Source organism: Cervus canadensis, chromosome 23 (assembly GCF_019320065.1).
Source record: "Cervus canadensis isolate Bull #8, Minnesota chromosome 23, ASM1932006v1, whole genome shotgun sequence".
In the NCBI taxonomy this organism is placed as follows: Eukaryota; Metazoa; Chordata; class Mammalia; order Artiodactyla; family Cervidae; genus Cervus; species Cervus canadensis.
The window spans coordinates 56,732,618-56,758,808 of record NC_057408.1 but is presented as its reverse complement, the minus strand read 5'-3'; the positions used below and the strand labels follow the sequence as shown (position 1 = coordinate 56,758,808).

Below are 26,191 nucleotides of genomic sequence, written 5' to 3'. Positions count from 1 at the left end.
GTCATTTTCACGCTGAGGAATGTAAATGAACCTGTGGTTAACACTCCTCCTTTTTGCTAAGGGTGTCACCACCAGGTAGCCGATGGTTTAGTTTGCCCAGGTGGTGGGTGACATGACAGCAACCAAACTTTGTTTCTTTTTGGATTTAAGTGACCGATCTCAGACCCACTTCTTCTGTGCTCATCTAAAAGGCAAAAACTGGGAACCAAGAGAAACAAATTGACTTTCCACAGATAAATGGAAAATCAATAGAATGTAAATACTTGACCCTCGAGTCCATTCGGGGAATCGCCACAACCTGATGGTCACCTGGGGCCGTGAGTGGGTGTGGTGTTGACCCAAGACCCCTGGGAAAGGGGGGTCCCTGGGTGGGGTGTCACCCTGCCACCCAGGTGACACCTGGCATCCTGTTTAAAGCAGCCACTGCCCCTGACCAGGCAGACAAGCCTCCGCACGGGACGTCTGTCCAACCTGAACCTGAAACCTCCCCACCTGGGCTTCTGGAAGTGCACCCTCGACCGGCTGTGTCTCGCTTTTGCTCTTGAGCATGCCTCTCAGAAGGGTCTTCTTCCAGTGTCCAGGAAGGACCCACCCTGTCCTGTGACCTGGTTTCCTTGCTGACCTGGAGGGCAGTCAAGCTCTGGAGCTTGCACAGGGCAGCTCACCTGCACAGGTCACCGCAAGTCAGGGCCTTTCTGCCCAAGTGCTGTCCCTGCTCTCAAGGATAAAGTGTGGTCCAGTGAACCTTTCCAGGTGAAAAGATGACTCGTTTTACATTTAATCTTTCAAAATATGAAGAGGAATAGAGATTAGGCAGAGTTGGCAGTTATTTTTTTTTCTACATTTGCTCCAAATGATTAGTATTAATGAACATATTACAAACTATGCCTGGATGGTACATTTAAGTGCTTTCAACTTTAAAAATTAATAGCAAATTAATGATGGTAAAAGTTCTTGTGGTGGGAAGATGGACGAATCCTTCAAGTTAAGATAACAGCTGATGAAAAATTAAAGCGATCTTTTAAGAAAGGGCATTTTGGAACATAACAATTATTTTGCTATCAAACGTTTTGTTGGAAAGTGTGACCATCTTGTTTATTAGAGCTAAGATTCTCATTCATGGACTGGACTTTAATTCAATGCAGTAACACCTCATTAATTTTTTAGACTGTAGATAAGCCAATTTGGCTGACTTGCAAAGTATTTTGAGGACAAACATACAGAAGGATATTGCCTCATAACTGCTTGGCTTTCTGAAGTTCAGAATGTTACTTATGGAGTAACTGTGGCTGTTGTTGTCTTCATTTTTTTCTTTTTTCTTTTTCCAAACTTTAAACTTTTTGTTTTGTATGAGTGTAGTTGATTAACAATGTTGTGGTAGTTTCAGGTGAACAGCTAAGGGAAGCCGCCATACATATACATGCATCCTTTCTTCCCCAAACCCCCTCCAATCCAGACTGCCACATACCATTGAGCAGAGTTTATGTTCTGTACAGTAAGTCCTTGTTGGTTATCCATTTTAAATATAGCAGTGTGTTCATTTTAGTTCTAAACAAACTGACCCAGAAGAGGTTAGCTCTGGAAATGGGAACTGAGAGGCTTTGATTTTTCTCTTCAGAGTTTCTCTAAAGAAGCTTTTCTTCCTGAGAAAACTTAACAGTGGTTTTCATAAAGTTGCTAGTTATTCATTTTTGGTGGAAGTAGTATAATTGTTTTTCTTAACAGCTTTCTTGATGTATAATTGATATGAAATAAACTGCATAATTCAAAGCTTATAGTTTGATCAGTTTTGACATAATCATACCCGTGAAACCATCACCATAATTAAGGGAATGAATACACCCATCTGTCCCAAGAGCACCGTCATCCCCTTTGTAATCTCTCTCCTGTCTTCATCCTCCTTCATCCCATCCCCAGGTAAACTCTGATGGCTCTCCCTGACTTGACTAGAGTACATTTTCTAGGACTTTCTATAAATGAAATCTTGTGATATGTACTCTTTAACGTTACTGTTGCTATTATTGTTGTTATAATTAATATTATTATTATCCTGGGTGGGGCAGGAGGCAGGTCTCATTTTGCAGTGTGAGAGTTCATTTCTTTTTTCATTCTCTCTTAGTAAAGTCAATCTTTTTAAATTTGGGCATTCTAATTGTTGTGTAGAGGCAATTCTTTGTGGTTTTAATTTAATGCATTTCCCTAATGACTAATGAGGCTGAGGATCTTTTTCATAAGCTGATTTTACATTCATATTTCTTTCTGATGAAGTGTCTGTTAAAATATTTTACCCATTTTTATTTGTCTTTTAAAATTTATTTTTAAATGAGGGGAAATTGCTTTACAGTGTTGTGTTGACTTCTGCTGTGCAACAATGAGAATCAGCCGTAATTACACATATATCGCCTCCCTCTTGAGCCTCCTTCCCCACCCCCATTCTACCCCTCTAGGTCATCACAGAGTGCCAGGCTGGACTCGTGTTTTATAGGAACTTTTCACTAGCTATCTATTTTACACACACGTGCATGTTAAGTCACTTCAGTCGTGTCCAACTCTTTGCAACGCTATGGACTGTATGTCGATGCTACTGTATCTTCATCACACTCCTTTCAGATCGTATAAATCTTTCACCTTTTACCCATTTTTAAAAATCATGTTAACTTTGTTTTCTTACAGTTGAATTCTGACAGTTATTTAGAAAACCAGGACATGAATCAATTATCAGGTATATGTTTCTGCAAATATTTCCCCAGTCTATGGATTATCATCCTTTTACTAGTGTCTTTGCAAGAGCAGAGTTTTTGGTTTTGATGAAATATACTTCGTAGTTGTTCTTTTGTGAATTATGCTCTTGGTGTGGTAGTTAAGAATTATTTGTCAAGCCCAAATTCACAAACGTTTCCTCTATATCTTCTTCTCAGAGTTTGTTTTGCCTTTAATGTTAAGTAGTCCAGAATCATTTATTGAAATGACTGTGTTTTCTTTTGCATCTGTTGAAAATCATGTGGTTAGGTTTATATATAGACTATTCTATACAATTTGTCTCTTCATCTTTATGTTGCTGTCTTGATTACTTGTAGCTTGATAATGTCTTGAATTTAAGCAATGTCAGACTTTCTTTTTTCTTTTCTTTTAATTTGAAGTTGTTTAAGCTATTCTAAGCCCTTTATGTTTCCATATGAATTTTAAATCAGTTTGTCGATGTCTGTGGCATAGCCTGCTGGGATTGAATTTGTATGACAGAAGAGTTGGTGTCAAATTTTTTATTATTATTTTTAAATTTTTCCTTAAGAAGAATTCACTTATGAAGCTATGTGAATCTGAAATTTTCTTTATGGGAAGGTATTTAAGCACAGATTCAATTTCTCTAAAAATATAAGATTCTCAGGATATTTCTTCTTGAATGAGTTTTAGTAATTTGTGTCTTTCAAGGAATTTTCCTTTGCATGTAAGATGTCAAATTTATGAGCATAAAGTTGCTAATAATGTTGAGTTTATTTTCTTTTGAATATTTGTAGAATCAGTAATGATGTTATTTAATTTATTGCAGAGAATAATTATTTAATTTATTCAGAGAATTTGTACTGTCTTTTTTCCCTATTCTGTCCACATGTCCACGTTTCCATCTGTGGTTTTTTTCTTCTGCATAAAATAATTTTTCACATTTTTTGTAGTGCACCTTCTGGTGCTAGATAGTTTTTCTGGGTATAGAATTCTAGGGTAATAGTTTTTATTTTGCTACTTTAAAGATGTTCCCTCACTGTCTTCTCACTTGCATTGTGTCTGACAATAAATCTGAAGTTCTTATTATTGTTACTTTATATATTAATATTGATGGAAAATTGCACTCACCTTCCTGATAACTGCTTCCCTGAATTAAAAAAAAAATAAAAGAAAAAGAAACAAAAAACCCAGATTCTAACCCAGATGTTAGAATCCATTCCATGATTCACTGGGTTTGAAACTGATTAATGTTACCATACTTCCATGATACATGTTGATTAAAATATATTCATGTTTCCCTAAAAGAGAAGACTCCCAAGAATGGGAAAAGCTTATACTTTTTGTTGCATCACATTACAAGGACAGTTCATGGAAAGCCGTTTCCTATGATGTGAACCTGAGAAACTTAGGGCTTATCCTAGGAAACGTAGAAACATTTTATGTGGACTTAAAGGGAGAAGATCTGGGCTTTAGCTAGACTTCTGCCAATTGTTTCCTTTTCTAGATGTGTTGGCTTCTTCCTAGAGTAACTTTAGTTTCAACTTTTCTTACAGAAGACTTCTTGCTTTCCCTTGTTTGAGCATGCCTCCATAGATGGATTATCCAATCTTTTTCCTTCTATATCTCTGACCTTTCTGACACTAAATGAAACTCCTTGGTCACTAGTTCGCAGGTTTCTCTTTAGTGCCCTTCAAATAAATTAAAATGTAAGAGCCAACAATTAACTACTCCACTGGGGAGTGAGATCCCTCTCATGGGGTCAGTGAGATGCCCCTGTGCCCTTCAGAGGTAATGCCTGCTGCTCTGATGCTCAGAAAGGGGTGGTGCAAATCATCACTCTGCACCCATCATCCAGGCAACACAGTTCTATGGAAGGAAAGCTTGATAACCACCTTCCAATGAGTGAACAGTTCAGAGCACATTTCCTAAAATCATTCTGCCATATTTGAGTAGTATTCCCACCATCATGAATTCTCTATGATGACAGGGATAGTATCTTATTTGTTTGTACATCCTTGACAATAACTATAGTACTCAATAGACTCAGGACTCAGCACTTAAAAGGACAAATTTACTAAATGTGTCCTGTAGTGGAATCTTCCTATGACTAATGCCCTTTCCTGAGGGTTTCCTGATACCCTTTGGGTTTTCCTATTTCACCACTTACTGCACCTGAGAAATGGAGTGGTGTGATTTGAAGCCAGCAGACCTGGATACATAAACCCTACCACATACAAAACTTTTTATTCATTTGTGCCTCAATCCGTATGTATAATGGAGCCAATAGCAGATCCCCAGCAGGGCTGGCCTCAGACATTCAACATAGTGCCTGATTTTTTCAGGGGAACCGCGGAGTTGGCTTGGGTCTCCTTCTTTCTGCCTTTGTAACATCATTGGTTATTAACTATGTAGGGCTTTAAAATGAGGTATTCAAATCCATGCTTACATTATAACTACTTGGGGAAAATTATGTTTGTGGGTAATAGAAATGCCCACATTTGATATTTCTCATCCTGTGCTCCCAACATAGAAGGCTGCATGGTTTAGGGGCTGAACTTGGCCTTGTCATAAGAAGCCATGTGGGATGACCAAGTGGTCCTGGGAGTCCTGGTTCTGACTCATTTCTACACTGCTCTCGGAGGTGAAAATGTGTTTGGACACAGAAAATAGACCATAAATCTACAACATTCATACCATATAAATGTTCTTGAGATGTGGCGTCATCTCAAGTAGGGGAGTGGGCCTTTAATGGTGAAATGGCAAGGAACTTCCACATGGCCTCAGTGTGTTCATCAGCTGTCTCCTTTCTGAAGACAACACACCTTCTACCTGTGCAAAATCGTCCCATGGACAGAATGCTTTCATTATAAGGCAGGGTTCCATGCGTGTAGGGTTAAGCCCAGTTACAACAACCTGGCAGACCGTTAAGACACACGTGTGCCAGAAAGGACTTCAAAGGCGTGATGCAGAGCCCAGGGGACTCCATGCAGAGTTTTTCCAGGCTTAAGAAAACAATGTTGTGTGGAAACTGTCAAACTCCAGTTTCTCAAAAATGGCTATGGGTTTGGCATGGAAATGTGTTTAAAACATAAGTAGGAAACTAATGAAAAAAGACGTTAAACACTGGCTGTGTTTTTCGTATGATGCAATACAGAGGGGAGGGTGGTTGGAAGCCAGAGCAGCAAGAACACGTGTGTAAAAGTGGTCTGCCCTCACCCAGATGGGCTGCTGTAAGGACAGGGGAGCATCTTGCTGGGAGGACCACTGAGAGCTAGATTCAGTCTCCTTCCAGCAAAGACATTTGTCGAACTTTGAGGAAATGCCTTCAGGGGGGTGGAAGCTCAAACCTCATTTTCTGTGGACATCTGACCTGCCTTGCCTTCTTGACAGCGTGTCCTTGCTTTATTCATGTGTAAAATTAATTCTGTTTCCCACCTGCCAAAAATTAGATTTTTGGCCTTTACTTTACCATGGGGTTTTGGAGGAGGAGATTCTCTCCTCGTCTGCTGGCGGCCCCCTGTTCTGCAAGGTCGTCTCCCCAACACCTGCCCCGCCCTTTGGCCCCATAATGCAGGGTGCTGGACACACCAAGCCACAGTACAATTAAATTGTGAATAACAATGATAGAGAAAAATAGTAATAGCATCACAATGGAAAGTACGTTTTGTGAAAGGGAATCACAGACTTCTCATCAGAAATTATGCCAGTCTAAATGCCAGAGGACAACATCTTTCACATTCTCCTGGAAAAAAATAATCAAGGTGTGATTTTATATCCAAAGGTATATATGGAAAAACATAAATATGGTCAAATAAAGATGTTCTTATATGAAACTGAGGGTGTTTGGCACCAGTAGATCTTCATGACACACAATATATATATATTTTAATATTAAAGGGTGTTTTTCAGACTAAAGAAAGTGATTCTTGGTAAAAACTCAGAGTTACAAATAAAAAGCTCCTGAAATAAGATTCACCTCTTGACTATCTCTCAGTGAAGTTTTGTGAAGATATTGTGTCAGCTGGTTAGTGAGGGCGTTTATTTGATTGGAGAATACGCCTCCAGGTGTTAGTATGAGGGGCTTGGTTTGTAAAGATCTCTGAGCTCTTGAAAGAAAAGGCTAAATTAAAAGCATGGTGTCTAAGGTCACGCTAGCAAGGATGGCTCCATCAAAAAACTTGAAACATGACAGTGATGTACATAAATTGGAGTCCTGTGCACTGTTGGTGGGAACATAAACTGATTTTAGCCACTGTGGAAAACAGTACAGTAGTTCCTCAAACAATTAAAGATAGAACTACCAAATGATCCAACAATCCTACTTCTGGGTATATGGCCCAAAATATCAAAAGTGGGATCTTAAAAAAAGGTATTTGTTCACCTGTGTTCATGGCAACTTTATTGATAATAGCCAAAAGGTGTAAGTCTCCATCCTTGGAGAAATGGATAAAGAAAATGTGATCCATCCATACAATGGTATATTATTCAGCCTTCAAAAGGAAAGAAATTCTGACACCTGCTACACCAGTGAATGAACCTTGAGAACATTATGCCGAGTGAAATAAACAGTCACTAAAGAACAGATACTGTGTGATTCCACTTAGAGTCTACCAGGTGCATGGCATAATCATTTTGATGGAGACAGAAGGTAGGATGGTGGTGACCCAGAGCTGAAGGGGAAGATGGGGTGGGGTTTTAGTGTTTAATGGGGACAGGGTTTTAGTTTTGCAAGATGACAAGTTTAGAGATTTGTTGTACAACAGTGTGAATGCAGTTAATACCCCTGTACTGTACACTTAAAAATGTAAGATGATCGATTCTGTGTTATGTGTGAGATCTGTATAGGAGATTGCAAGGAGAATGTCCCTCAGTCGTGTCTGACTCTGCAAACCCATGGACTATACAGTCCATGGAATTCTCCAGGCCAGAATACTGGAGTGGGTAGCTGTTCCCTTCTCCAGGGGACCTTCCCAACCCAGAGTATGTTATCTGTATTTTACCACAATTTAATGTTTTAAAGTGGGGTGTTATTTTCAGTATTATATATTTCTTGCAAATGGCTGGGTTTCTGTATTACCAGAGACCAACAGATGTGATCTGGAGTGAACCTGAAAACAGGTGGAGGTTTTATAAATCTGCCAACATGTGCAAGGAGAAACAAACACCCAGCCAAGTCATAACCACCACGTGCTGTCAGATGTTGGGAGTGCTTTGGAAGGGGAGAAAAATCACAAAGCAAGTGCTCCATGGGGAGTGGAGAGACAGTTGTGCTCCCTGCCAAGGAGGAGGAGGAAGAGAAGCAGGAATCTGATAGGAGTGGGGGTGGGGATGGTCACTAATATCGCCCTGGCCTCATGATAATAACTGCAATATCTCTGAGAGGTTTTACAAGTGGAGAATTCATAGTCTTGGAAAACCTTAGAGCAGCAAAAAATGGGACATCAAAGTCAAAGGAAGTTCACATGTAAAAGCTACAAACGATTGAAAGATTCCATTCCAGGGAGACTCACTTGACATGTAAATGTTTCATTCACTTAGTAGAGTCATTTCTGAGAAAAAAATTCATATAAAATGAGCTTCTTAATGAATCACATTTACACAATTTCCCATTATATAATCATATCATATCTGGTTATATAGTAGAAATCTACATTAAGAAAACACTTATTGACAATTAAGACATAAATTTCTAATAACTGTGCAAAGATTTAGTATTAGCTAGATTGTTGAACCAGAGGAAAGGCCATCTGGGTAATGTTGGCATGAATTTTTTACATAGACAAACATACATATGTATGATTTACAAATGCATATATTATATATGGGGCATCCCTGGTGACTCAAGACAGTAAAGAGTCTGCCTGCAGTGCTGGAGACCTTGGTTCAATTGCTGGGTTGGGACGATCCCCTGGAGAAGGGAATGGCAACCCACTCCAGTATTCTTGCCTGAAAAATCCCATGGACAGAGGAGCCTGGTGGGTTATACAGTCCATGGGGTCGCAAAGAGTCGGACACAACTGAGCGACTGAGCACAGCGCAGCTCAAGAATGTGTCAGACAAGCTGGTTGTATTCTGTGGATCGGACCCAGATCTTTGTTGCATCTTTTTAATATTTCTCTTTGTTTTTAAACAGGTTGTTTGGTATCAAATCAGTCATCCAGACGGACTGTTCCAGCACGTGGAAGATCATTGCCAACCCCGACCTGTCCTGGTACCACCACGCCAACCCCATTGTCCTGCTGGTGATGTACTACACGCTGGCCACTCTGATCCGGATCTGGCTGCAGGAGCCCGTTGTAAGGACCAGAAGTTTTCATGGTCTTGTCTGCAAAGTAGCAGGAGACTCCGGGGAAAGGGTTCGTTCCTATCAACTGCTGTCTATAGTATATTCTGAAATAACTATTGTGTGCTTATCAGAGTGTTTTGTTTCCACACAGAGCCCTAAGCAAGTATAGATTCTTATCAGATCAAAGACCAGCCTCCCTGTGTTAGCATCCCCCAGGCTGCTCAGAGGGCCGGTAGTGAGGGCAGTGAAGCCTCGTTTTCATTGAGCACTCACTAGGTGCCAGGCCAGGTGCTTGGGCTGTTTACTTACAAGTGTTGTACCCATCTTAGAGATGAGGAGACCAACGGTAGAGAGGTAAATCACGCACTTGCTGAACAGTAGAAATCAGATTCAAGCCCGTGTTTGCCGAAAATACAAGGGTCTCTGACCACCCAGGCTGTTGTCATGGCGACTGGAGTTTCCTAAATCTTAGACCTGTGACCTCTGATGATATGATGGGGATGTCCCCACCCTCGGTGGTGCTGTAACCCCCAGGGTCACTGGGCAGGGCTGAGGACTGGGCTCTTCCCTTTTGGGTTATTCGTAGAATGTGGTACGTTGGGGCACCATCAGGGAGGATGGCTTGTGGTCCCTCTTTTTTCCTTTTCAGTGACAGCAACTCCTGTCCCTTTCGTTCTCCCAAAATGACTGTGAGAAGCTCAGCTATGAGGGAGACAGGTGGCATAGACAGGGATGCTCTGCATCACCTCCCGGCTGCGTGCCGAGCGGAGTAGGGGGATGAGGGGCAAAGGTGAGATGCCAGGCTGGCACCTGCTCCCCTCCAGCTCCATCCACGTGGTCAGCAGCCAGGCCACCAGTGTGTACTGAGAGCGAGCCAGCGTCTCAGACCCCAGCCTGGGGCCACAGGTAGAGCATCGGCCCAGAGGAGGGGAGGCACTGAATGTTTTATAAGAGGAAAGGCAGCCCCCAAATACATGAGCAACCGATGGCACAGGCATCCTTATTTGCAGGGGTCTGCCTGCCTCCCTCTGTGTAGGGACCCCCACCCTGGCCCACTGTATAGGCATCCTTTTTGCAGGGGTCTCAGGTTTTACTTTCCCTGGACCCCAAGACGGCAGTGGTGACAGGATGATTCCAGGCTCACAGAGAATCCCAGTCACCTTGGTTACCTTTTCCTTTGAGTCTCTTCTAAGAACATGAGGGCACCAGTAAACCCCTTACAAGTGTTGCTGTGTTTGCTTCCTGCACAAACACACAGATATGGGTACATGTAGAGGCACACATAAAACTGTGTGAAAGAAGTTAAAATGTGAGAACTACTCTGAACAACATCTTAGGCAATGATGGAAATGACCTTAATGCCTTGGGGTTCGTAAGAGTCCCATTTGCCCCTGGCTTTCCCTTGGTGCCTCAGGCAGGAGCTGCCAGGCTGTTCCAGACCCTCAGGCCCCGGAGACTCTCAACCTCCTTGGCCCTGGGATGTCCAGGAACCAGGGAAGGCAGAGAGTGGGGAGGACAGGCCATGTTCCAAGACACACGGTCCACAGCAGGTCCTACCCTACAGCGTCTGCGGTTGTGTGCAGAGCAGGGTCTCATTCATACCAGGTCGACCCTCAGAGGGGGTCGGTGTTTTAAATGGGGCTGGCACTCAAGACTTCCTCACCAAGGTGATGATGGAGGGCAGGTGCCAGGTTGTATTAATATCATGGTTCCAGGTGGCCTGGTAGGTGTCATGAAAAACGTGAGTTCTGCAGTAAAAGTCTATGATGTAAGTTTGAGAAAGAGAGGAACAAGTGTCTGGAGCTGAATGTAAGACTCTGGCTCCCTGGGGTCTGGTGCTCTGTGTGGACACCGGGCCCCGGGAATTGGCAGCAACACTGAGCGCTCTCCCTCTGCCCGCAGATCAATGCGTGTAAGCGCCCTCTCATGGGGCATCTTTGTTGGAAACTATCCTCAACCACCAAGTGCGTACTGATCCTTCCTCTCTCTATCCATCTCTCCTGGAGCAACTGATTTAGGCCAAGGTTCGATTAGGCGAGTGGCAGTATTAGGCAGTAGCTGTGTTTTTGCTTACTGTTGCATGTAAGCTCTAGACGGTGCTGCCTTTAGTGAATGTCTCTTTCATGAGAGTCCCCTGGCAGGTTCCACGGGCAGCTGTGGCCTCTGTGGACCTTGCACGGCCCTCCCCCTACAGGTCAGAACGTACATGGAGGCTCCTAATGGAGCATGGGCACCTGTTCCTGTAATTCACAGGCGAGTCTGCTGTCTCCGCCATTTATAAAGTGTCGGGATGAAAGCCTGTGTAGGGTGTACGTTACTTTACAAGATCAGCATGTGGGGGCAGAGACAAGCAGCTCTGTCTGGGCTCCCGGGCTGCTGAGGGACCTGCTCCGGAAACAAGGCTGTCCTGTGGATTATTCTGTGTCTCAGGTGCAGGAAGAGAGAACCAAAGAGGAGGACAGAGCCCTGGCCTGCAGCCCAGCACCCATCACGGCCGAGAGGAGGCGGAGCCTGTGGTATGCGACCCACTACCCCACGGACGAAAGAAAAGTAAGCTGCCAGGACAGGTGTTGTCTCTCATTTATTTTCTGCTTTTTATCATATTGCTGAATAGAGGCCATGTGAGTCCACGTGCAAACCCAGGTTGCTCAGTTTGCAGGGGCTGTTTGATGGTGAAGGTTAGGGTCAGACATGGGAGCCCAGTACTTGGAAAGGAAACCCCAGGCTCTGTCAGACCCAACCTTTGACAGTTCAGTGCTTCCCCCCGAAGCCTCTCAATCCCAGAAAGAGAGAGTGGTCTTAATTTTTAAAGATACTTTTTTCTTTAAAACAAAACAAAAAACAAAGCGATCCCTTGGCCCTGGGCAGTGACAGCCTAGGTGCTGGGATGCACTGTGGAGAGTGATTCTATCTTGGGGCGGTCACCGTGGTGACACAGTCACTGATGGGACACCGGCCTGTCTGTGTGGATATGAAGAGGAACCCCTCCCTCTGTCAGGGTCACAGTGTGGGTGCCGGGCCAAGAGCACAGCTGGGTGATTCTTAAGCTTTTCACCATTTGTTCACTATTTTCAACACGCCCCAGCCACTGACTTGTTACAGTGACCCATTTGCAATGTGGGGACCACAAATACTCACACTTCTCTGGTGGGGTCACATTAGGAATCAAGGAGGGGATTCTCTGATTAACTTGGTGGCAGTTTTTCTAAGACACCTGGTCCTATTTATGCACCTGCCTGTCGTGGGCCGAGAGATGGGAAAACAGTGAATGAACTTCTCAGGGTGCTGCAGCCTGGAGGAGCAGCCGTGGTACCCGGAGACATCTAGTGTCCCGGAGCCCTTTTGTCCCATCACACACGTGCCAGACCGTCCTGCTCAGGTCATTAAGCCATGGTATCCATGGAGACAGCATGGCAGTTTCCAAGGTGAGGGCTGTGGACCACGGCTGGGGATTCCCAAGACCCTTCCTGGGATCCACGGGCCCGAAACAATTTTTGTAACAACATTTAAGAGATTTGCCTTTCGGCTGTGCTGACACTTGCTCTGATGGTACAAGAGCTCCAACCATGGCAGCCACGTGTGCACACAAAACAAAACAGAAAGGTCAGTTCCACTTAAGAATATTCTTGATAAACCAGAAATAGTCTTTGCTTTTCTTAAATCTCAACCTTGGGGCACACACTTCTTTAATATTCTGAGTGACATCAGCGGAAGACCCCCCTGAAGTCCTGATCCCTCAAGGAGAAGTGCTTGGCTGGCGAGTGGACCCAGCTGCCATCCGTGTACCACAGGTCTATGTGCAAGAACAGCTGATGGACAGTTTGGGGGTTTCAGGTGTGAGCTTTCGGCAGACAGTTACTGGAAAATAAATGGAGTGGTCTTTTGAGCCCAACATTAAAGATACACAAAAGCATATTATAATAAGACAACACCATTCTTTTCACTATTATTTTAAAGATAACTATTTAGATAAAATTATTCATGTGAACAAGCCAGTTTTTAATGAATGAACAAGTGAATATTTTTAATGCCTCAATTTAAATTTCTAGCACAATAGATATTGATGGGTAGGACTCTCATAAGTAAAAGTTTTCAGGATCTTCAGTGATTTTTAAGAAAGTGAGCGAGTTCTGACCCAAAAAGTGAAAGAACCGCTAGTTCAGCAGATGCTTGTTGTTGGGGAAACTGGACCCCCCAGCTCTAATACAGCTGAAAGTCATAGCCATGTCATAATTCTTCTGTTGTGGACAGTATGCAAATATGAATCCTAAACTGTACAACAAGTCAAATTTTCTTTATTATGAAACTTCAGTTTCTTGAAAAGTCAACACTTTCAGAATCCTATAGACATCTCAAAGGGTCCTAGAAGTCTAAAACGAAGCCTCTAATTCTGTGAGAATAAAACACTTGAAAAACAGCATCAGCTTTTTCAGTCATGTGGTTAGTGACTGCTTGTTTATTGTGATGAAAAGACAGCATCAGAAACTGGAAATGGTTACAATAAACAGCAGCCTCCAGCTGCATCACTGTCCCTTTATGTTTTGCACTGTAATGTTAACACACTTGCATGCTCCCAGCTGAAGGAGCCAGTGCATGTGTGCTGAGACTTTGTAGCTGTGTGTAAACATCACATCACTTTCTGCTCACTTGTTAACATGCTGTCCTGTATTGCTTTTGCAGCTTTTATCCATGACTCAGGATGACTACAAGCCTTCCGACGTTAGTATACCCTAGAATTCTCATTTCTGCGTGCGTCAGTGATGGAAAGGGCACATAAATGGAATTAGCTCCTCTGAGTGTAGTTTAATGCTCTATAAAATTTTCATACGTTTTTGAATACTATTTTGCAGAAATTGTATCTGATTTATTGCTGTTAAAACACTGACTCATATAACATGAGCTCAAGTATAAACATATAAAACATATTTAAACTTTTAAAAAGCCACGTTGGAGGGCTTTTTCTCAAAAGGCGTTTTGCTCTGCAGATATGGCTGTTCTATGATTTGAATAGGAAGTCTCACAAGTCTGTGGACACACGTGTATGTGTGCGTGTCTATGTTTATATGCATCTGCATAAATAAAAAATTGTAAAGCCAAATAAACCGGAGGGAAAAAGTAGGAGAATGTATTTAGTGTATGAGATGCTGCAACACGGGAGTTGCAGGCTGCAGTGTCAGGGAGAAACTGTAGGGTTGTGGCTAACCTGAGACTTTGCTTGTCCTGAGGGCCACGTGGGATGTGGGGCAGGTGGGATCAGGGCTGGGATGAGGGGAAGGGAGAGGGCAGGCAGTAGCTCCAGGCCAGAACCCAGTCTGTCTGGAGATCCTGTGGCTGGAGGAGGCCCAGGAGCTGAGGCTGGAGGGAGACCAGAGCAGGCCCTAAGCCCTCCGCAGCCTTTCCAGGCTTCACACTTCATACAGAGAGCAGGGCGCATGGCGTGGGTGCAGCAGAAGTGGGCCCGCTCAGGTTTGCCTCGTCCTGTGTGACTGTGGGGCTGGGTTTGGAGGGCGAGCTGGGCTGTCTTGCTGGCGGGCATCACTGCCCACAGTGCTCAGCTTCCCCTCGGCTCTGCAGCATCCAGTGTGCCCACCTAGCAGAGCAGAGGAGGGGGTTCCGTGCGGGAAACCAGAGCTGCTGTCCCACCTGCCTTTGCCCCACGCCCCCGGCAGGGCCTGCTGGTGACCGTGAACGGCAACCCCGTGGACTACCACACCATCCACCCCAGCCTCCCGCTGGAGAACGGCCCTGCCAAGGCTGACCTGTACTCCACGCCGCAGTATCGCTGGGAGCCCGCTGCCGCCTCCCCGGGTAAGAAGCCTGTGGGACCACGGCATGCAGAGCTCAGCATCTCTTGTCTTTGGTTTATCCTTCATTGGGTATAGTCCTCTTTCCTTTTCATCTCTAGGAGAGGTTTTTTTTTCCTTCCACAGTCAGTCTGATGAAGCCCATTTCCTTAGATTCTGCCTAGATTTTGCCCCTATATCCTGCTCTGTGCATTCCTGTCCTTGGTACAAAATAAGTGACCTAATGGAGGTAAGGGCTTCCCAAGTGGCACTCATGGTAAAAAAAAAAAAAAAAAACCTGCCTGCCAGTGCAGGAGACCTAAGAGACACAGGTTCAATCCCTAGGTTGGGAAGATCCCCTGGAGAAGGGCATGGCAGCCCACTCCAGTATTCTTGTCTGGAGAATTCCATGGATAGAGAAGCCTGGTGGGCTGTAGCCCATAGGGTCGCAAAGAGTCAGACATGACTGAAGTGACTGAGCACAATGGGAATAAACTTTGAAAAATAGAAGGTAAAATATTATTTTAAACAAGTCATCTTGTTTGCGGTGTTAAACCTACATGCATATTTGTGTTTTAGTCCTTTTGTAATTTGATTCCACTATCGCGGTCCATAGTTTTGCTGGTTAGTGTATGAATGTTTTCTGGAAGAGTTCTTTTCGTCTAATAAGAAAACCAAAAGGCCCAAAACTTTGACTAGACCTTTCTCCCTTTTCCTTCAATTTATTCTGTTGAAGCACTAGTGGTAAAGAATTCGCCTGCCAGTGCAGGAGATGAAAAAGATGTGGGTTTGATCCCAGGGTCAGGAAGATCCCCTGGAGGAGGAAATGGCACCCCACTCCAGTATTCTTGAAGAGAGAATCCCATGGACAAAAGAACCTGGTGGGCTATAGCCCATGGGGTCACAAAGAGTCAGACACGACTGAACGACTTAGCACACAACAATCCGGTTGAAAGAGAGCTGCCTGTTACTAGAGAGGACAAATTTGTGCTTGGGATGCTTATATGAAATTCACCTACGTGCATAAATTGTTATATGAAATAATCTGTCCCTCTAGAAAAGAAGGAGGAAGACGATGATGAGAAAGAAGAGTTTGAGGCGGAGCGGAGCCGGGAGGAGAAGAGGAGTGTCAAAGTGCACGCCATGGTGTCTGTGTTCCAGTTCATCATGAAGCAGAGCTACATCTGCGCCCTTATCGCCATGATGGTGCGTATGCGCCGAGTCCTGACTTCCGCTCAGATTCCGCCCCACACCTTGCTCTGTCCTTGGGACAACGTTAGCGCTGGCAGGATGGACAGTGATGAAGACCCGCTGGCTCCAAGCCCCACCGCCTCCTCCCACCAGCACGACTTCTTCATCTTCCTGATGTCTTGGCAGACAATGGCTGATTCTGTTAATTTTTCATGGGATCTTTATCCTATAGATTTCAAAACCATGTCCTCCTCTATGCCACTTAGCCTGACTTTAAATATTAATACCTGTCTCTCAAATTAACCTATCAAGTCAGACTGTCCCCTGTTTTTCAGATTTAAAAGGACATGGTAGCTTTTCTAAGTGGCTTTGAAGGTGTTCACAGTTAACAAAGGCCACTTTTATTTCTCTCAGATGATGAGGGTTATAGTCACATCTTGGATTTGAGTGAGACTGTTCCATTTGAACTGGAACAAATGCTTGCCAGCCTGAGCACCAAGCACTGGGTCCCCAGGAGAGTTTTCCGGTTGTGAGCATCTTCCCTGGAAGCTCTCCTCGGCAGCAGACTTTTAATCACAGCAGATCTCTTCTTTCTAGAGCAGTCCCTAAGCAGCCGGGTCTGTTAGGATGATAGGCGTCTTTATTCAAAAACACACAGTGTGAATATTCCATACCTTCAGATGATCCTAGAACTGCACACAAGAAGGAACGTGAAGCAGATTCTACCCCCCAGCAACCAAGGGTCGTGTGTGACTGAGGCCTTAAAAATGAGAGAAGTTTAACAAAACATTCCCACTTTGTTTTCCTCCCTTTTTCATCCAAACAGGAATAGTGTACAGGGAAAAAAAATTCTCCTGGAATTAGAATATCTGTGCAGATTACTCTCGTGGGTCATCCACTCAAAAGTGGCAAGGTCAGATCTGAATTTCATTCTGGGATAAAAGCATTAAATATTACCGACCTTTGATAACGCCAGGCTTCCCTGGTGGCTCAGCGGTAAACAATCTGCCTACAATGCAGGGGACCCGGGTTTGATCCCTAGGTTGGGAAGATCCCCTGCAGAAGGGAATGGCTACCCACCCTAGTATTCTTGCCTGGAAAATTCCGTGGACAGAGGAGCCTGGACGGCTACAGTTCTTGGGGTCACAAAAAGTCAGACACAACTGAGCAACTTACACTTTGATAGCACCATTTCCAAGGAATACTATTTCATGAAAATAATTCATGACTTAATAATAGCTGTCAGTTTCTCACTTAATTTTAATAAAAGCAGTTTTAATTTCTAGTTTTTAATTTCCATATGTTTTAAACAACAATTTTAAATAACTCTGTACTTAAAAAACTAGCTTTGATTTAGGACACATTTGCAAGTTGCTGAGAGGAAGTATTTGTTCTGTGCTGACTTCATTCATTTATCTTATTTATCTCAATACTTATCTGCTTTCCAGAAGCAAAACAGACATAAAACATTTCAGACTTTGCAATAACCCTTGAAATTCCTGATAGTCAGGAATATGATTGAACTCAGCCTCAACTAGAAAATATTTTTTTAAATATGTTTATGTATTTTTAATTGGAGGATAATTGCTTTACTACATTGTGTTGGTTTCTGCCATACATCAACATGAATCAGCCACAGGTGTGCATATGTTCCCTCCCTCTTGAGCTTTCCTCCCACCTCCCACCCCATCCCACCCTTCTAGATTGTCACAGAGGCCTTTTCACAGAAATTTGGTATTGAAGATTACGGTAAGAGAGGATAGATTTCTTGAGGTTAATGATATTCATGAGCCTGACTTTCTAGAATGTTCTGGAAGCTGCCCTTTGAGATGTGTTCTAGGTCTGCTAGGGTTGGTGTGACTGGAGGATGTCCTGCCCCCTACAGGACAGAAGCTGAGGCTGGGCTCTCCATTAGCCTGGCTTTACTACTGGGGTGCAGACACCTGACACTCCATCTCCTCCTGGTGATTCCCTGATTCCTATCACTTCTGTCTTCCCAGTGGGTCGGCTAAGGGGACCCCTGAAGCCAGCTCATCTGCTGACCCTGTGGTCCCACAGCTTCTGTTTCTGAGCCCAGCTTGGCCCCATTCACCCAGCACCCAGGAAAATAGTTGACCCCAAGCTGATTTGGAAGAATGGAGGAAGCACTTAGGGTTGCATTTCATCCAGCAAATCCAGTGAAAAGGAAGACATCTGGGCTGGAGGGCAAAGGGCACAGAGTGAAGCCATCCCTATCCTCGCTTGACCCTCTTCCCTCAGGAGGTTGAGGGCAGTGTCAGCTCACAGGGCAGCCTTTCTCCCTGCTTCTTCCCCTATGCAGCTAGGACATTTCTCCCATAGTTTCACCATGATCCTCCCCCCTAGTGTGAATGTCACTGACCTTTTCCTTGTAGACCACGTCTAACTCAGCAGGGTGGGGACTGCACCATGTACTGACCGCCCCGCTTTTTCGCCCTTCCCCCTGAAGGCCTGGAGCATCACCTACCACAGCTGGCTGACCTTCGTGCTGCTCATCTGGTCCTGCACCCTGTGGATGATCCGCAACCGGAGGAAGTACGCCATGATCAGCTCCCCCTTCATGGTCGTCTATGGGAACCTGCTGCTCATACTGCAGTACATATGGAGCTTCGAGCTCCCTGAGATTAAAAAGGTCCCAGGATTCTTAGAAAAGAAGGAGCCGGGGGAGCTCGCCTCAAAGGTAAGTGGGCAGGGAAAAAGAGGGCAGGGCATTCAGACAAAACCACAGTAATCAAAACAGTCATATCCAAGCAGGAACGTGCAAAAGTAGGTTCCAAGTATTCAAAGCTCCTTGAAATCATTATTTTTTTCCCCCTTGCCCTCAAGAAGATGTTAATATAGACATGTGAGCACTGTAAACAACTCCCCTGTCAGCTTTCGGAAAAGAAAGGGAGGATTCAGGGACTCTGTTTGCTGGGATGAAATGTTCTTATTCTCCCATTTCTGGGGATTTCTTAAAAATAAGGAACACTGTAGAAGTGACGGGGCTCATAGGAGAAATACATCTTCCTCTTCTACTTGTGCTGAGGTCCCAGGCAGGAAGGAGACCACTGGCCCACGTCGGTTTCCAGCACAGGTGGTCCTGTGCATCTTCCTGGAGTGTCCCAGGCATGAAGGCACCCCGGCACTGGACCACACGCCAGCGTCCTCAGGAAGGAGATTTAAAAGCTGGTGACTTTCAGGTGCAATGTAGTGGGTGCCTGACTGTCTCGAGTGGACGGGCTTATGCAGCGTGCTCCCACTGAAGGGCAGGGAAGCGTAGTCGTGGTTGAACATGCTTACACTTCAGAGGCGTGATGCTCTGATCCCTATTGTCTCCTTCCAGATTCTGTTCACCATCACATTCTGGCTGCTGCTGAGACAGCACCTCACAGAGCAGAAAGCTCTCCAAGAAAAGGAAGCTCTTCTGTCTGAGGTCAAAATTGGAAGTCAGGAAAGTGAAGTAAAAGGTAATTAGTGCATGCAGTGTGACTGGAAGAAGGGCCCCAGAGGACATCCCTGGAGGCTCTGTCCCAGACCAGAGGGAGGCCAGGCGTGGATGTGAGCAGATAGATGACCACGTCTCAGGGCTGAGTCCCTGCCCACATGGGCGTCCCCTGGAGCTGCAGAGACCCTGGGTCTTCTGACCCACTCAAAAGTGATCCCCACTGCAGGGCATTCCCTGGGTCCTCCAAGGTCACAGCTTCTTGAGTGTTAGTACCAAGAGAGTGACTCAGATCTCCCAAATTCAAACCCTCTCACCTTTTCAAAATCGAATGTACCACAAAGTAAAAAAAAAAGGAAGATGATGTTTTGATGATCACTTCTATAGTTTTAGACCTCACTCCATGGGTCAAATGAGAGTCACTTGCTCCCTACCTGTGTGGGTGTGCCAGTAAATACAATAGAATTTAATGCTCGTAGAACAGCTTGGAGACCACTAGTGAGGTGTGTAGCATTGTCTGAAAAGGAAGCCGTAAATGTTCTCAGAGGCAGGGCTGGTAACCTTCAGATTAACCCTGTCAGGAGGAGAAAACCAACTCATCTTTTTCTTATAGTTTCTCATTTAGACCTAAACACTGGTTGTTTTTCAGCAACAAAAGTCTTTAAGGTTTGAATCTTGACTGTTTGAGTTTGGATGTCTGTTAACACAGTGATTAAATTCACCGGTTACTTTATGTAAATAACAGTTCACTTAAGATCAACAGTTACTCTGACCTCTCACCCCATGTGCATTCCCCTTACTCTGTGGATCTCCTGGTCATTCGAGTAAGTTATTCAAATGGTAGGTCACCTTAGGACCATAAAGATGAGTCCTATATGTTAGCATATTTTAAAGTAAGACCAAATAAGCTTTTACTTCCAATGCATAAAACTATTTTTTATGCATTTAGTTAAATTTAGTTAAATTATAGTTAGTCCTGAAACCTAATTTAAATTAAATTATATTTGGCTTCAACTCAATTTTTTCATTCTATAAAATCATACTTTCTGGTTAACATTATTACCAATAACCCAGATTCAGTAAAATACTGCTAGAGGCACATTGTAGTCAGAATCTGAAATTGTCAGAGTTAGTTCGGTTTGTGTTATTGTGTCTGTTTATTTCTCTCGATCCTACAGTAATTATAGCTATTGAACAATGCAAGTGAAATAGGTGTTATGAAAAGCTTGTATAAAAATATTACAAAATGTGTTTCTTTTATGTTTCAGGAAGGTTAGGAAAGTGAACTGTGATTAGTTCTATAAATTCTGCCTTGTTTGTTAGAACTGTCTAAAATTATTTTAAATCATATGGTAATGCCTAACGTGTGTGGCATCCACCTCACACGGGTCAGAGTGTGTGGTTCTGGTCCAGGGACCAGCTCCTCATAACAGCAGGGTCTTCTGTTTTGAAGATGATGAACAGGATGTACAGGGGGACAGCGAGGCTCAGGAGAAGGAGGAAGAAGAGCAGCCGAAGGAGGAGCAGCAGGAGCAGAGAGAGGAAGAGGAAGAGGAAGAAACGGACGAACAGGATGTGATGAAGGTGCTAGGGAACCTGGTGGTGGCCCTGTTCATCAAGTACTGGATCTATGTCTGCGGGGGAATGTTCTTCTTCGTCAGCTTCGAGGGTAAAATTGTAATGTACAAGATCATCTACATGGTGCTCTTCCTCTTCTGTGTGGCCCTGTATCAGGTGGGTGCTTGTGGCCGCCAGGTTGCCATCCTCGCATCTGTCCAGGGGTATGCCTGAGCGGCCTTCGGCGAGGCTCTGAGTTACTGTGACCTCACAAATACATCGTGTAAGGGGGTCGATGAGATTCAAATACTATAGCTAGGAATCCTAAAGTGAGGAGTGAGCCCCTTCCACCTGTTCACTAATTTGAAATGTTATGTTCTTAAAAAGTCAGAAAATTGGTTAGGGTGGCATCCTTGTCTTGTACAGATGAATGGATAAAGAAGATGTGGTAATTTATACAATGTAATATTACTCAGCCATAAAAAGAATGAAATAGTGCCATTTGCAGCAACATGGATGGACCTAGAGATTATCATACTAAGTGAAGTAAATCAGACAGAGAAAGACAAATACCATAGGATATCACTTACATGTGGAATCTAAAATACAGCACAAAATAACTTATTTCCAAAACAGAAACAGACCTACAGACATAGAGAACAGACTTATTGTTAACCTAAAGGTAAAGTGGGAGTAGGGATAAAATTGGGATTTGAGATTAACATATACACACTAGTATCTATAAAAGAGGTAAACAAAGACCTACAGAATAACATAGGGAACTATACCCAGATTTTGTAATAACCTATAAAAGAAAAAAATCTGTATATATATAATATATATAATACATATAGCTGAATCACTTTGCTATATATCTGAAACTAACACAACGTGCGTGCATGCCAAATTGCTTCAGTTGTGTCTGACTGTGACCCTGATGACTGTAGCCGCCATGCTCCTCTGTCCATGGGATTCTCCAGGCAAGAATACTGGAGTGGGTTGCCATTTCCTTCTCCAGGGGATCTTCCTGATCCAGGGATCGAACCCACATCCCCCATATTGGCAGACGGGTTCTTTACCATCTGAGCCACAAGGGAAGCCCTCAGATTCCAATCTCCGTTGTCCCAACTCTATGAGCAACACAGCCTCAAAAACTAAAAATGAACTGGACTTTGCTTTCAGACGTGTGTGAATGGAATCACCTGTTCTTGTTGAATGCGGCAGGTATTTTTGTGAGCTTTCCGCTAACATGCCTTTTCCTCATCTGCTGTTCACCGTCTGACCCACAGGTGCACTATGAATGGTGGAGGCGGATCCTGAAGTACTTCTGGATGTCAGTGGTTATCTACACAATGCTGGTGCTCATCTTTATATACACGTATCAGTTTGAAAACTTCCCAGGCTTGTGGCAAAACATGACTGGACTGAAAAAAGAAAAGTAAGTAACTGTGCTGGACAACAGGGTGGAAAGTGACCCACCAGGTGAAGTTGCGAGGGCGTGTTGTTCCAAACACCTTGCCAGGAAGGAGGTTTTAGTAAAACCTGACGTCATCACTGGCTGTAAGTTCCTCCAGAACAGAACACATTGGTCTTGGTTTTTTTGGGCTCTCATGACTTAGGCCTGAGCTTTTGACACATAATATGTACTCAGTAAGAATTGACTGGAAAGTAAATTCTGAGCCCCTTATTTGTGAAATAGCTTTTTCTAGTGTTTCATGTGAAGCTCACCTGCCTGGCTCCTCACAGTCATGTGGTCTCCCTTCCTAACCGGAGTCTTGTAACACAGAACATCAGCCTCCCTCCTGGATGGAGCCAGTGCTGGGATTCTAAGGAGTTGTTGTTCAGTTGCTCAGTCGTGTCTGACTCTTTGCAACCCTCTGGATTGCAGCACACTAGGCTTCCCTGTCCTTTACCATCTCCCAGAGTTTGCTGAAATTCATGCCCATTGAATTGGTGATGCCATCCAATCATCTCATCCTTTCTTGTCCCCTTCTCCACCTGCCCTCAATCTTTCCCAGCCTCTTTTCCAGTGAGTTGGGGCTTCCCATCAGATGGCCAAAGACTTGAAGCTTCAGCTTCAGCATCAGTCCTTTCCATGAATATTCAGGGATCATTTCCCTTAGAATTGACTGGTTTATCCCCTTGCTGTCCAAGGGACTCTCAAGGAGTGGTTGGCCATGGAAACTAGCTGTGATGAGCTCTTTCTCATGCATGAAATAGACAGGACTCTAGCCTTTTCTACTCAGCTCCTCTAAACTTCCTAAATTCCTTTGGAAATCAAACCAGGACTGGGCATAGAGCCAAGTGTCCAGAGGAGGAAGCATAGAGCTGAGCACCTTGCCTGAGCCAGACACTCTTGTGCACCTGAATATCAACTGGAAGCCAGAGGGAGTCTGAGTCCAGTGGAGTTTACATTCTAGGACAGGAGACAAACCAAAAAACCTACTTTATGTGAAATAAATTACAAACTGACACATCTGTGAAGGAAACGAAAACAAGCCGAAGTGGGGGCACAATAGCTAGAGATGGAGTGGTTCAGGCAGGCTTCCCTGAGGTGTCATTTTTAATTTTTTGGCTGCACCACCTGGCATGTGTAATCTTAGTTCCCTGACCAGCACAGATTTCCCATGTCCTTGGCAGTAAAAGTGCCGAATCTTAACCACTGGACCACCAGGGAAGTCCCAGGAGATGTTATTTAAACTCTTGAAGAATAAGAAGGAGCTTGTCTTTAGAAACTGAGTTGGGAGCTGAGAGGTGGAAGAACATTCCAGGAAAAGAGAACAGCAAATGCAAAGGGCCTGTGGCAGGACAGGGTTTGGTGAGTGTGCTGAACAGCAGGAAGGCTCACCTGCAGGGAGGGTGGAGGTCAGCCAGGCGCCTGAGGTGCAGGGCTCCTAGGTGATGACGGTTTGCGTCTCCTTCTCAGTGAAATGTCTACAAGTCTTTAAAGCACCCTTGACTGGCAGAGAAAGCAGTGATGTGTGGGGGCAAGAGTAGACACAGCCAGATGGTCGGCCAGCAGGGGTTGGGGGGGTGTTCTGTGATTGAGGATGGCGGCCTCACCTAGAATAGAAGGCACTAGAGAGGAAACTAGAGCACAGATTCAGGAGATGAGGGTGAAGGGATGTGGATGGTGGAGACAGGAAAGTGTGTTGGGGGAGGGGATGTCCTGACTTGGGCGTTTGGCACAAGGTAGACGGTTGTGCCAGGGAAGACCAGGGTGGGGAGGGGGCGAGAACAGCTTGTCTGCTTCAGGAATATGGGGAAATGGAGACTTCTGTCTTGAAAATGTTCAGTGTGAAATCACCAAGAAATAGCCAAATTCTTGTGGACATTTGGGTGGAAGAGACCACCGGGGAAACCCGCCCTGTTTCACAGGCTGGAGGACCTTGGCCTGAAGCAGTTCACGGTGGCCGAGCTGTTCACGCGCATCTTCATCCCTACCTCCTTCCTCCTGGTCTGCATCCTGCACCTGCACTACTTCCACGACCAATTCTTGGAGCTCACCGACCTGAAGTCCATCCCCAGCAAGGAGGACAGCGCTGTCTATAGGTGAGCCCATGCAAGCTCAGCCAGACCCTCCCATCTTCTCACTGAGAATATCAACCTGTACTTGCCATGACAGTCAGCCTCTGAGTGGGAAAAAATGAGAAAAAATATGGAGTGTTTGATGGCACTTTACAGTAGGTAGTGATTTACATTTCCTAGGTGGTGCTCGTAGTAAAGAACCTGCCTGCCAGTGCAGGAGACGTAAAAGACACAAGTTTGATCCCTTGGTCAGGAAGATTCCCTGGGAAATGGAAGCCCACTCTAGTATCCTTGCCTGGAGAATCCCATGGACAGAGGAGCCTCGTGGGCTACAATCCACGGGGTCGCAAAGAGTCGGACATGACTGATCAACTTAGCATGCACACGGGTAGTGATTTATGACATTTTGTGGGTGATCTTGACAGGCGTGTGAGTTGGTCCAGAGGAGCTATGCTTCTGAGGTTCCTTTGTGGTGGCGATGTGTCTTTTGTATCCAGGGTGGTGGGGTGTTTTTAGAATGTTTACAGAATCTGGCTAAATTCAGAGGGTGAGTTTTCTATTGCACCGACAGGTAGTAAGGAAGTCTCTATGAATGAAAGCATAGTACAGAATTCTCCCTTCTGTTTCGGGAAGGAACAACCTCAGCTGAAAGGTTCTGCCATCTGTGAGTAACCAGAGTAGCATTTAAGGAAAGAGCGAAGGCAATGTTTTCTGCCACCAGTTCACTGTTGCTGTCTTCCATCAATAAATACTAATACAGAGTGTTTCCAAGTAGCTGATGGGATCTGTCTCACCCTGGCCGTGTGCATGGAGCCATAACCGGTCAGCACACATCCATAGGCCTGCTCCATCTCAGGAACATTTCAGGCATTCGTCTAATGAGCCTTGATACAGATTTTCCTCTCTGCTTCACATAATAGCCTGTGATTCAGCTTCTGGAAAACCCTTGTTGCGTAGATGAGGGAGCAAAGTGCTGCCTTCAGAGGAACACAGACGCCACAGGTGAAAATTCCCAAGCCCCTTCTCAAAGGAAACAGTGAGTCCACGGAAAGAAGATGAAGCAGTAATTCATTAGGCACAGTTCATGAAATTAGGCACAGTTCCTGCACAGTGCAGGAAGCCTGCAGCATGCCAGGCTTCCTTCCTTCACTATCTCCCAGAGTTTGCTCAACTCATGTCCATTCAGTTGGTGATGCCATCCAATCATCTCATCCTCTGTCACCCCCTCTTCCTCCTACCCTCAATCTTTCCCAGCATCAGGGTCTTTTCCAATGAATCAGCTCTTCACATCAGGTGGCCAAAGTCTTGGAGCTTCAGTAGTCCTTCCAATGAATATTCAAGGTTGATTTCACTTAAGATTGACTGGTGGAATTATGGAAAACTGAATGTGTTGAACAGGGTTTCCTTAAGTACGTAAATGTGATTTAATTATGTGGGTTCTGAAAAAGGATAGCAGCCTCCTATCAAGATGTGTCCTCCTGTTTTCCCCTACTGTCCAGCCAGCCCGTAGCCCCGTTACATGGCTGGACAGGAAGGAGGCCCCGTGGTCTGGTCAGTCTGAGGCCATGGCTGGCCCTCCTCTGGCCAAGGCTCAGCCCCTAGCACCCCCTGAACTGTTACTTTCCAAGAGAACATAAAGGGTGAGGCAAGAATGAGTAATGTCAGCAGTATGCATGGTTTGGG

At 44.7% G+C, this 26,191-nt stretch overlaps 1 protein-coding gene across 6 annotated transcripts in view; it reads left to right on the top strand.

The window, feature by feature from the left end:
- PIEZO2 (piezo type mechanosensitive ion channel component 2) overlaps window positions 1-26,191 on the top strand; it is a 240,735-nt gene that overhangs the window by 152,566 nt on the left and 61,978 nt on the right. For 4 of the 6 annotated variants that reach the window (XR_006265021.1, XM_043444480.1, XM_043444482.1 and 1 more), the window contains exons 8-17: window positions 8,855-9,077; window positions 11,438-11,557; window positions 13,688-13,726; window positions 14,677-14,815; window positions 15,848-15,996; window positions 18,449-18,679; window positions 19,325-19,448; window positions 20,877-21,157; window positions 22,270-22,418; window positions 24,359-24,532. Coding sequence is in view for 5 of the 6 variants with exons in the window: in XM_043444480.1 (XP_043300415.1) it covers window positions 8,855-9,077; window positions 11,438-11,557; window positions 13,688-13,726; window positions 14,677-14,815; window positions 15,848-15,996; window positions 18,449-18,679; window positions 19,325-19,448; window positions 20,877-21,157; window positions 22,270-22,418; window positions 24,359-24,532 (1,629 nt within the window). In the remaining variant the exon portion in view is untranslated. The remainder of the gene's footprint in view (window positions 1-8,854; window positions 9,078-11,437; window positions 11,558-13,687; window positions 13,727-14,676; window positions 14,816-15,847; window positions 15,997-18,448; window positions 18,680-19,324; window positions 19,449-20,876; window positions 21,158-22,269; window positions 22,419-24,358; window positions 24,533-26,191) is intronic. The other 2 variants (XM_043444481.1, XM_043444483.1) reach the window with 1 other exon arrangement.